Source organism: Poromitra crassiceps (assembly GCF_964638095.1).
Source record: "Poromitra crassiceps genome assembly, chromosome: 6".
Classification (NCBI taxonomy): domain Eukaryota; kingdom Metazoa; phylum Chordata; class Actinopteri; order Beryciformes; family Melamphaidae; genus Poromitra; species Poromitra crassiceps.
Window position 1 is genome coordinate 36,416,952 of NC_139627.1, and position 12,453 is coordinate 36,429,404.

At 43.9% G+C, this 12,453-nt stretch overlaps 1 protein-coding gene across 1 annotated transcript in view; it reads left to right on the top strand.

Moving 5' to 3' along the window:
- abi3bpa (ABI family, member 3 (NESH) binding protein a) overlaps nt 1-5,904 on the top strand; it is a gene marked incomplete at its 5' end in the record, with an annotated part of 35,027 nt that extends 29,123 nt beyond the window's left edge. The window contains 5 exons of the mRNA XM_083638214.1: nt 912-991; nt 2,962-2,991; nt 3,112-3,270; nt 3,374-3,496; nt 4,696-5,904. Coding sequence (XP_083494340.1) covers nt 912-991; nt 2,962-2,991; nt 3,112-3,270; nt 3,374-3,496; nt 4,696-4,811 — 508 coding nt within the window. The 3' untranslated portion in view covers nt 4,812-5,904. The remainder of the gene's footprint in view (nt 1-911; nt 992-2,961; nt 2,992-3,111; nt 3,271-3,373; nt 3,497-4,695) is intronic.
- Between the last annotated feature and the right edge of the window lie 6,549 nt (nt 5,905-12,453).

The window sequence follows — 12,453 nt, forward strand, 5'->3', positions numbered from 1 at the left end:
GGTTGTGCTAGTCTACAACGCTCCCCAGATCAGCAGATGGGGTGGAGTTAGCCTGGGTAAACCCAGCCCCCACGCGACCTGCTCTCAGACCTGCTCTCAGTCACTAGTCACTAGTCACTAGTGACTGAGAGCAGGTCTGAGAGCAGGTCACGTGGGGGATGGGTTTACCCAGGCTAGGGTGGAGTAATGACTGGGACAGCAGGGGGAATTGGCCAAGTACAATTGTGGAGAGAATGTGGAAAAAACAGCTTTATTTTTGCTCTGTGCACATACAGAATGACAAAAGCAAAAGCAAAGCTGAGTAAAGCTGGGTGGAGTCGGTCACAGAGTTTTTAATGACACTCAGTCGCAGCAGCATCTGGAGTCTCAGGATTCACCAGAAGCTTCCTCTGGCCTGGGTCTGCTGGCCCAGCAAAGGAGTGCCAGCACATCTGAACATCACACATGGAATAAGCATTAGCTGTGTGTGTGTGTGTGTGTGTGTGTGTGTGTGTGTGTGTGTGTGTGGGTGTGTGTGCGTGTGCGTGTGTGTGTAGTGACCCATAGTCGCGGCTGTCTAGAGAGAGCTAGACAATATCAAGTGTCTCATTCCTGGAGAGGGGAGGCATTCTAATTGAAAAATGTACAAAGTTACGATTACGGTGGATGACAGCGACCAGGGTTTCTCTTCCACATGTGTTCTTGTGTGTGTGTGTGTGTGTGTGTGTGTGTGTGTGTGTGTGTGTGTGTGTGTGTGTGTGTGTGTGTGTGTGTGTGTGTGTGTGTGTGTGTGTGTGTGTGTGTGTGTGTGTGTGTGTGTGTGTGTGTGTTCTTGTGTGTGTTCTTGTGTATGTGGATTCTGGGGACATTCCTTTGTAGATGGGAGTCACATGTATTGTTTGCCATTCTTTATATTTTGTCCTCCCTTTCAGTTATGAATTCAAAGTGACACCGAAGAATGAGTTTGGGCCAGGACCATCCAGTGAGCGCGTGTCCTTCAGCACCGAGTCCGGTCAGTCTTCCAGACCTCATCCACTGAACCAGAACAGGGAGAATCCCTCACAACACGTGTTTGCTGTTAAATGAGAGACTAATTAGTTGCCTGTTAAAGCCACAGCTTAGCCTCTGTGTATGCTGCTAATTATCAGCCTGCCATTAGCATAGCTTAGAATCAGAAGGTGAGCAGTTAGGCAGTTGTTAGTCTAATGATTTCAACATGGCCTCTTGATTTCCAAAGCCCATCTGGCGCTGGGGCCTGACTGATTGAGACCCAGGGGTGCTGTCAGCTTGCCAGATGTTTCATAGGGCACATTTCTAATGCAGCCACATCAGCGACACGGTGACAGAACACTTTGGTGATAGTGACTTGACTTCACACTCATTAAAATGCCAAACAGTGGTGTTTTCATCCTCAGCTTTCACTTGATGATAGCACGAGTAGGTGTTTTCATCCTCAGCTTTCACTTGATGATAGCACAAGTAGGTGTTTTCATCCTCAGCTTTCACTTGATGATAGCACAAGTAGGTGTTTTCATCCTCAGCTTTCACTTGATAATAGCACGAGTAGGTGTTTTCATCCTCAGCTTTCACTTGATGATAGCATGAGTAGGTGTTTTCATCCTCAGCTTTCACTTGATGATAGCATGAGTAGGTGTTTTCATCCTCAGCTTTCACTTGATGATAGCATGAGTAGGTGTTTTCATCCTCAGCTTTCACTTGATGATAGCATGAGTAGGTGTTTTCATCCTCAGCTTTCACTTGATGATAGCACGAGTAGGTGTTTTCATCCTCAGCTTTCACTTGATGATAGCACAAGTAGGTGTTTTCATCCTCAGCTTTCACTTGATAATAGCACGAGTAGGTGTTTTCATCCTCAGCTTTCACTTGATGATAGCATGAGTAGGTGTTTTCATCCTCAGCTTTCACTTGATGATAGCATGAGTAGGTGTTTTCATCCTCAGCTTTCACTTGATGATAGCATGAGTAGGTGTTTTCATCCTCAGCTTTCACTTGATGATAGCACAAGTAGGTGTTTTCATCCTCAGCTTTCACTTGATGATAGCACGAGTAGGTGTTTTCATCCTCAGCTTTCACTTGATGATAGCACAAGTAGGTGTTTTCATCCTCAGCTTTCACTTGATAATAGCACGAGTAGGTGTTTTCATCCTCAGCTTTCCCTTGATAATAGCACGAGTAGGTGTTTTCATCCTCAGCTTTCACTTGATGATAGCATGAGTAGGTGTTTTCATCCTCAGCTTTCACTTGATGATAGCATGAGTAGGTGTTTTCATCCTCAGCTTTCACTTGATGATAGCACGAGTAGGTGTTTTCATCCTCAGCTTTCACTTGATGATAGCACGAGTAGGTGTTTTCATCCTCAGCTTTCACTTGATGATAGCATGAGTAGGTGTTTTCATCCTCAGCTTTCACTTGATGATAGCATGAGTAGGTGTTTTCATCCTCAGCTTTCACTTGATGATAGCATGAGTAGGTGTTTTCATCCTCAGCTTTCACTTGATGATAGCATGAGTAGGTGTTTTCATCCTCAGCTTTCACTTGATGATAGCATGAGTAGGTGTTTTCATCCTCAGCTTTCACTTGATGATAGCATGAGTAGGTGTTTTCATCCTCAGCTTTCACTTGATGATAGCATGAGTAGGTGTTTTCATCCTTAGCTTTCACTTGATGATAGCACGAGTAGGGGAATGCTTTGCTTAATTGGCCTCTTGCCTTTGTGTAATCACAGCCCAGTCTTTTGGGGCTCAACATTGTTAATATTCAGCCAAATGGGCCCTAATACAAGTCAGAGTTTATGTAGCACAATAATTCAAGATGTCCCGTGGCCGTGAGTGTGTCATACGTGAGTGTGTGTGTGTGTGTGTGTGTGTGTGTGTGTGTGTGTGTGTGTGTGTGTGTGCCCGTGAGTGTGTCATAATTAGAGGTTTTTCTGATGATGTGATTCATTCCCTCTCCCATCTGCAGCGGATCCACGGGTGAGCGAGAATGTTTCAGGTGAATGTCTTCCTCTTCTCCAGTATTCTTTCCAAGCCAAATTAACCTCCCCTACAGTTTTGTGTCCTGTTCATATTATAGACCACATACATTAAACTACCGGTATTGTCTTTCCGATAGGAAAATCCGCCATCTGGACTCAGTTCCCATTTAAAGCTGATGCCTACTCAGAGTGCAATGGAAAGCAGTATGTGAAGAGGACTTGGTACCGCAAGTTTGTGGGCATCCAACTCTGCAACTCCCTGAGATACAAGATCTACCTGAGCGACTCACTGAATGGTAGACGCTCGTCCATGAATGTATTTGCTATTATGTTAATGCTGCAACATCACACCGTTCTATTTCGTATAACTATGGACCCAAATTCCTTCCTTGTCTGTAGGGAAGTTCTACAACATTGGGGATCAGACGGGGTATGGTGAAGACCACTGTCAGTTCGTAGACTCCTTCCTGGACGGACGAACCGGCACCCAGCTCTTGGCCGACCAGCTACCCAGCAGAGAAGGTACCAGTAGCGGCTGGTGCATTTTTGTCCAGGGAGGGCTATACCAAATATAGGCCTGGACGATGGGGTTGAAATCAATATGATAATTATAAGGATTCTTCTCAATATCAATATCATATGTTTCACGTATGCAAAATCAGTGTTCATCTCATTGAACTGAATGGTGATGTCAAACAAACCTTACATTTTCAAATAATATTCCTGCCATACCTCATTTGATCAGTTTTTAAGTAACATTTGCTTGTCATCATCAATTTAGACAAAGCAAAAATGTCACTATTAAAATAACTTCATATCATCACGATGATTCCACTGAAAGACAACAATAATAGGCTATTGAATTATCGTCCACTCCAGCCCTAAATCAAGCAAGTAGTAACGGACATTACTAGCTAGAAACGTCTGAAAAAGACAGAGTGTATTTTCTTCCTCTGTCTGTAGCCTTTTGTTTAATGGCGAGCTCAGGGTGATCTGGTCCAAGCTCTTTCACTCGATGCTTCTCCTGTAAAGTCCGTCTCTCAAACGGCGTCGTTTTGAGTGACTTCACAGAATTTTCTTTCTCCATTCTTGCAAAACGTCTTTTGTGTTTTATGGCAGTTGAAAACAAACTTCTTTGCTTCGCGCGCGTGCTGAAGGAAGACAACAAAGCCGTCGGGCGTGGGACTGCTACTAGTGTTTATATATACTGCGTCGCTACCCATCTACGTAGCCTATCCTACGTCACGACACTCACTCTACCTGACCCCACCTCCACCTGGTCGCTAGATCCGCGTGCCCAGAGCCCTCCCAAATCCCTTTGTTTTTGAGAGTGAACAGCGCATGTGCAACTTACACAGATATGATCTGCACTGGTGGAAACCGGAAGTCCCCGGACGGCGTCCGTGGCAATTCGGTGCAAGAAAATATTGACCCAAAAACAGTAGCCTACACATGTAGATCATTATGAATCTACATATTTATTGCAGATTATATACTCACTATCTAATATTCACCTCGCTCATAAAAAAAAAATATATATATATATGTTTTATTTCCCCCTCCTTCATGTGGGTATAGGTGGGGCGGCGCCCTGGCGCCCTCTAGTGGCCGGCCGCCACTGGAAGGTACTTTGGCCGGCTAGAACCGTTCATTGATCCTTCCATTTCCTGAACTGTGTCAACCCGGTAGACCCTCACCCCTTCTCTGTCCCTTTGCACCAGGGTTCTACAGAGCGATGCGGCAGCAGCCTGTCAACTTCGGAGAGATCGGAGGGAAGTCGCATGTCACCTATGTAGGGTGGTACGAGTGCGGTGCGCCCATTCCTGGGAAGTGGTAAGACCCGAGAAGGCTGCTTGGAAGGAGGATACTTCCTTGGTGAAGAGGAAGAGTACCTAAGATGCCTGACTATGTCTGAAGGGAGGTGGGCCTCTCTTTCATGACCATGGACACTGTAGCTAGGCCTGTCTGTTTGAAGTCAGCCTACTCTCCCATGTATGAACCTGTACTGGACCAATAGGTGTCACAAAAGTCTATTGAGTACATTTGTAATGTCATTGGTCTTAATTTCACTATTTATCAAACATGATGTCAAGATACAGAGGAAAGAATGCAGGAGTTTCTGTACGAATCAAAATGTTGAATATGATCACGGAGAAAATGTTGGGAAGCTGGCTCCCAAAATGTACTAACTTTTATGATGTTATTTATCAAGGGATTGTTATTGAATATTCTGTGTGTGTTCTGTCTCTTGAGATGAGACAAAAACAAAAATGTTTCCCAACACTTCCATGGTAATGAACATACACCTTGGTCTTTTGTACACAGAAAGAAGATGTTTATCATTCATTTACTGTACATTTCGAGTATGTAAAATACAGGTGCGCAAGTACACATGTAGACATGCAGAATCAACCTCACTCTTATAGTATATTCAAGGATACCTTCTGCTGGCCCTAAGGGATTATTAGCAGTTGCAGTTTGCACAGTATAAAAGTATTGTTCATATGTGTATATGGTGTGAAAAGTACATGTACCAGGGTACCAGGCTGTTAGTTTCCAAGAGAGGACTTCAGGTAATAGATCTATTGCTTCAGCCTAATTACAAGTAAATATTGTATAAAAGTAAATGCTAGAGCCCCGAGGTTCCAAGGGGTCACTTGGTACACACAGCATCCTTTTAGTCTTTAATGTCCTTGCCGTTTTCAATTCAAGCTTGCCTTATGCCAGTATATTTTACACTTCAGTAGCAAAGGACAAAATGTGCTGCAATGTGGGAACGGCTTTTTCAATCAAATGACCTCTGTAATATGTGCTTTAATGAGTTCAGATGTTATACAAAGTGTACATAAGGCTTTACAGTGGATATCAACTGCCGAAAGAATTGTTTTCTGTATCTTACATGACTGCAGTTGAAATTTTGTTTTTGATAAGAACCATAATCTATTTTCAACAATAAATCTTGAGAATGTTTTTTTTACTCTGATATTCACTTTCATTTGACTTCCAATCCTTGTATGGGCTAACTATGTATTTCAGCAGGGCAGAATTCAACTCTGAAGGGAATCGTATCGCCATTTAGAGAAAAAAATCCAAAGCATTGTGTCTCAACACATTTTCCATTTCAAAATTCCATACTTTTCCAGACTCAAATTTCAACACTTCTCTGTCAGACCATATTTGACATTTGAGTACACAAAGGTGTCACTTTGTGTTGAAAAGTGGTGACACCTATGACCACACCACAATTTAGAGCTTTTGGGTTTGAGCCTCAGTGAAAGCTTGGACTTTGAAGAACTTCCCAAAGTGAAGACTGAACAGCTCTGACAGAAATGACTTGTCAGATCCAGTGGCTCACAGAGTTTGATAGCTGCATGATAGTTTTGAGGTTGAGGGTTCGAGCCTCAGTCAGTTACAGTTTTGAAAGTGGACACCCAGCCGAAAGACTGAAAAGCTCTGAGAAAACCTGTCTTAAGACATGTGACCCAGTGGCTCAGAGAATTGGACAGCCAGAGGAAAGAATGAAAGCTCTGAGAAAAAGCTGTCTTAAGAAGTAGGCATGATGAGTGATGATTGGTTAGGTTTAGGTATGAGGAGTGATGATTGGTTAGGTTAATATCAGGGTAATACAAAGTCCACAATAGAAATAAGCCTTTTGATGATTGATTGATTGATTGATTGACTTTATTCATGGAGATAGCATGATCACAGCGTTTCCAAAGTTGAGATTTCAACCTAACCAAGATGTTTTACTTGCATAAACATAACAAAGTGTATTAGTGTTAAAGAGGAAAGGCCAGTAAGGGTGTTGCGGTCGGGGTGGATGGAGGTTGTAACCACCTGCCTTTCCCACCAGAGAGCAGGGTTCAAGTCCCGGTCATGATCACAGCGGTTCCAAAGTCCTCCCTTGTGTTCGAGCTCAGGAGCCGCCACTTAGATATACATGTATATATATATATATATATATATATATATTGTGACGAATCACGTATTTGTCCAGGAACCAGGAGACTTATAGTTGGTACAGGCTTTTATTCACACTTTCACACTCATGGCTCCTAGCGGTAGCTATGCTCCTAGCTCTACACACGTCTACTCAGCTTCCTCGTGTATCGTGTAAACCAGGCCCGCTCCAACCCATTACGCAGAGTACGCAGACTGCGTAGGGCATCACGTGACTGAGGGCACCAAAAAAAAAAAAAAAAAAATTTTTTTTCTTTTTTTTTTTTGGTGCCCTCAGTCAGGCCACTCACTGAACAGCAGGCCAGGCGCCGCCTACTGGTTTACTAGTGGTTTTATTACTTTATTCAGGGTGCATCTCATTGTAAAATTGGACTTGGCCCAAATTGGGCTTCAAACGGCCCAAATTGGGCTTCAAGCGGCCCAAATCTGGCTTCAACCGGCCCAAATCTGGCTTCAACTGGCCCAAATCTGGCTTCAACTGGCCCAAATCGGGCTTCAGACGGTCCAAATCTGGCTTCAAACAGCCCAAATCTGGCTTCAAACGGCCCAAATTGGGCTTCAAACAGCCCAAATTTTTCGCCGCCGCCCTTCGGACGCCGGCACGCACGTCGGCCTGTATCAGCCTGGCCTGCTTGGTATCTAATGCCCGGCCTGAATTATGATCCCAGTCCGCCCCTGCTTGCATGTACAGTTTAACAATCACTTGTTTGCTGACATGTACAGTAATTCTAACAATTGTTTGTTTCCCACATGTAATGAAATGTGAGATACACTAGTATCGTTCATAATTAATGATTTTGCAGTCTTTCGTTTGACAGTTATTGAAAGTTTTACGGGGGGGGGGGGGGGGGGGCACCACAGAACAATTACGCTTAGGGCACCCAAATGGCCAGGATCGGCCCTGGTGTAAACAGACTGGCCCCACCTCCGACAGGAAGTCCCACTAACACCGTTCCCCCCAGGAACAACCCCACACATCAGTTCCTAGCTAAAACCTCTGGTGTCACTCCACATTTACTCTTTAGGCAAGGCAAGGTAATGTTGTTTCTGAAATGTCATATTTATGCCTAGTGGATGAAATTCAACTTGGTTGCTAAAAGGGGTTTAGCAACCAAGTTGAATTTCATCCACTAGGCATAAATATAACATTTCAATCATAAAAGTTAATAAGAAACAACATTACTGGGTCCAAGAAATTTCTAGTAGACTATTGTGGCACATTGTCTAAAGCCTAAAGAGTAAATGTGGAGTGACACCAGAGGTTTAGTGCAGGTTTAAGCAACCACCACCACCACCCCCAAAGCTGAATCTAACTGACTGTACCTGAATGCAACGTGGGTGTCCTCTGGGTGAGAGACATAGAACAGAGAGGGTGAGAGACATAGAACAGAGAGAGAGAGAGAGGGAAAAAAGTTTTGGCATTGCCGGAGTTAATGAGGGGGGCCAGGTTCCCCCAGTAGTAAAAAATAAAAAATGCTCACCATTTTAAATCTCCATCTGACTGTCTGGCTGAATATGATCATACAATTTATATCCACTTTGACAAGCATCACAGGTATCTCTTTGCTAAAGGGGGGCCTCTAACAGGGCCTTGCTGCAGCTGCCCCCTCCTGCAACATACTGAATTTCTCCATTGGTTTGGGGTGTAAAGAGGCAGAGTTCCCAGCATGCTCTGGGGTAAATGTGTTTATTACAGTAATGTGCTTTGGGAGGTTAGTTAAAGGACTTCCTGTTCTACATGTGTGATGTTAGTTATCTGCAAGGTTATTGTCGACTAATAGTGCTGTTCTACATGTTATTTACATTGCTTCACAATGTTGAAATGTTGGCACCATGGCTGAGTCGGTTGTGCAGTTCAGTGACCCCCTCTAAGATGATTTTTGGGGCCGGTGTGCAGCATGCACAGCAGGGCCCTTACATTCGACTCTGTCGCCCAGACCATTTTAGCACGGATTCAGGCGTTCTAATGTCTTTCCACACTCCAGTCCAATAGGTGGCGGTAAAGCTCCATCAAACCAGGGCATGCTCCAGGTATACTGTGGCTAGCTCCACGTATACTGTGGCTAGCTCGTTACACGGAGGACGCTGCAGCTCCACACTACTTTTTTGCTCGTTACACGGAGGACGCTGCAGCTTATGTGCCGACATGCCACAGTAAGGGTATGCCACAGTAAGGGTAAGTGCACTTTCATTTCCCCTGTTTGCTGCGTAGCAAGGCATTATCACAAGCTAGCACTTCTCAACTCTATGCACTCACGGAGTGGAGACATAGTTTGCTCATAATAATCAATTGCCCGAACGATTAATTAATGAATATGCTACGTGAACGTTAGCAGGTACTTTAGCCTATGCAGTAGGCTAAGTAATAGGCTATCATCTCATTGTTGCTAGGTATGTCTCCACTATATGCACTCACGGAGTGGAGACATGAAGAGTCTTTGTTTAGAAAGAGCTGGGGGGAGGGGGGTGCTGGCGAGTGGAGTCCGTAGCAGTTGTATAACATAACACAATAGACAGGCAGTAATTGAAATGAGAAATCTCCATAACGTTACAGCGTATAATAGCGTATAGTAACCAATTGCCCGAACGATTCATTAATATGCTACGTGAACGTTAGCAGTCCATAACGTTACAGCGTATAATAACCAATTGCCCGAACGATTAATTAATATGCTACGTGAACGTTAGCAGTCCATAACGTTACAGCGTATAATAAGCTATTCCCCGAACGATTAATTAATTAATATGCTACGTCAACGACGATACCATGCACCGGCCCTATGCCAGGTTTCGACCTGGCCTTGTTTTTTTAGGTGCTGACAGGGTTCTGCGCAGCCTTGACTTGCAGCCTTAGCAAGACTGCCTACTCGAACGTTAATTCTGCGCATTGGCTGCGGTACACCTCAAAAACACTAGGTGGCTTGTGGTACACTCTAGTCCATTACATATGACGCTATCGTGTTGTTTACCAAGAACTTGCAATGTCGGTGGGGGGACATTTATTGTGCCTCCATTTCAAAAATAATTCCGGTGAGGTGAGCCTGCAGAAGGCTTTGCTAGATAAGGGACACGATATGTTTTTTTTCCCATGCTGGCGAAGGCTAGGCATGACCCGCCCCTCTCTGCCTCTGATTGGCTGACTGTACTCGGCTGCTCCCACCTTCTTTCCAGGCGAGCCAGAAGTATCTCAAATGTGAGCAGCAGGTGCAAAACAATCATTAAATCAACAAGCATGAGATACTTCATTATATGGAATGTTACAATTGCAAACCATATATCTGAGTTATTTAGGCCTACTTAGCCTATAGCACAGACGTGTAATTTTTTCTTGTCATTCCAAATTTAATCACATTGTTGCTCTGATTAAGTAAAAGTACAGTTATTTGTGTAAAAAAAAGACTGGTAAAGCAGAAGTACTGATTCAACTTAATTACTCAAGTAAAAGGAAAAAAGTACAGGCTCTGAAATGTACTCAAGTATAAAAGTAAAAGGTTTTCTGTGCAAGGCGAATAGAAACTCACGTCATATTAATTTAAGTCAAATACTATTCAACTTAAAAGCTCCCTTCAAAACATATTTTAAGATGCATAAAGACTATACTTTAATCTAGTCTTAATCACTATGACCCACTAGCTCAGAGAGTTGGATTGCTGTCTAGCAGTTTGGCACTTGTGGGTTTGAGCCTCAGTGACTTTTGAGGTTGTGGGTTCGATCCTCAGTCAGTTTTCAATGTCGACAGTCAGAGGAAAGAGTCATTTTAAAGCCCTGAGAAAACCTCAACCTCAACCAGTCTGACTTGGTGGCACAGAGAGTAGGCTTGCTGCCTGGCAATATTGAGACCTCAGCCACTTTTGCGGTCGTGGGTTCGAGCCTCAGTCAGTTTTGAATGGTGACAGGCAGAGGGAAGAGACAAGAGCGCCCGGAGAAGAGCTGTGAGTGTGAAGGGCAGCTGGTGGTGTGAAGGAATAATACACACAGAGACACCGGGGCCAGATGTTGTGGGTTCGATTCCCGCTCCGCTGCCACTACCTGGAGCTAAGGGGAGGGGGGGCTGTTCTCCCCCCCTGACGTCTTTCAATTATTATTTTTGAAAAACTGCTCTAGACTCTATATATGACATGTCTGGATCTCTTTGCAGTCTGTCCACAGTGTACATTTCTGTGGATCTGTAGGAGGTGCTGTGTCGCTCTGTGTATCTGCCTGTAGGAGGCGGTAGGCTGGTGATGTTAAAGACAGGGCAGTGCTGTAATATGTCTCCTCCATCAGGAATCGAACCAACAGTCTACCTGTCAGACAGAGACAGTAACGCAGCAGCTCAGCCGACCGAGCTATGAGCTGGTGGAGCTTAAGCTTCTGATTCCTACACACTGTATTGACACTGACAATAACACAGAGCATAAAGAGTGAGACAGGTGAGATTTGTACCAGTGAGTTTAACTAGAGTCAGGGACTGACTAGTCTCCTTCATCATCTTATTTATATCAGTGTTCAAACTACTGGTGATGATAAAGAAGGATCACTGCTGCAGCTTATAATGTGAGTACTTTTTAAGAAATTGCCTGAGGCTGGGATTGAACCAACAACCTTTGCATATCACACAACATTCACATGTTTATCTGAGTGAGCTATAATCCACTTTTTCTTAAGCTCTTATCAAATTTAGTCAACCTCATCCTGATTTTATTTAGTCAAGTTTTCGTCGACTAAGTGTCTAAGTATTTTCATCTCATCTTAGTCAAAGAAAACCGTAACTATTCATTAGAATATACTTGAATAGTATTAATATGACGTGAGGTTCTATTCACCTTGCACAGAAAACCTTTTACTTTTATACTTGAGTACATTTCAGAGCCTGTACTTTTTTCCTTTTACTTGAGTAATTAAGTTGAATCAGTACTTCTGCTTTACCAGTCTTTTTTTTACACAAATAACAGTACTTCTACTTAATCAGAGCAACAATGTGATTAAATTTGGAATGACAAGAAAAAATTACACGTCTGTGCAATAGGCTAAGTAGGCCTAAATAACTCAGATATAGAGTTTGCAATTGTAATGTTCCATATAATGAAGTATCTCATGCTTGTTGATTTAATGATTGTTTTGCACCTGCTGCTCACGTTTGAGATACTTCTGGCTCGCCTGGAAAGAAGGTGGGAGCAGCCGAGTACAGTCAGCCAGAGGCAGAGAGGGGCGGGTCATGCCTTCGCCTTCGCCATCATGGGGGAAAAAATATCGCTGACAGTATCCACAGTGTCCACCAAGCCAGGATGAAGTGTTTGGTGGGAGCAGGAGCAGCACAACGCACAGGTGTCCAACCTGGTGAGACGCAGGAGGGGCCAGGCCCGGAGTCACCCCATAGTGCCCGGAACCTCCAAGTGCTGCAAACTAATCCCTCTAACAATGAGTCGGAGAGGAGGCGGATCAAATGGCCTGCAGCTAACATGACTTCGCTGTGGAAGCAGTTTGACGAAGATGTCAACCAAATCCTGGAGGCAACGGTAAAAGGAGAAACCGAGAGA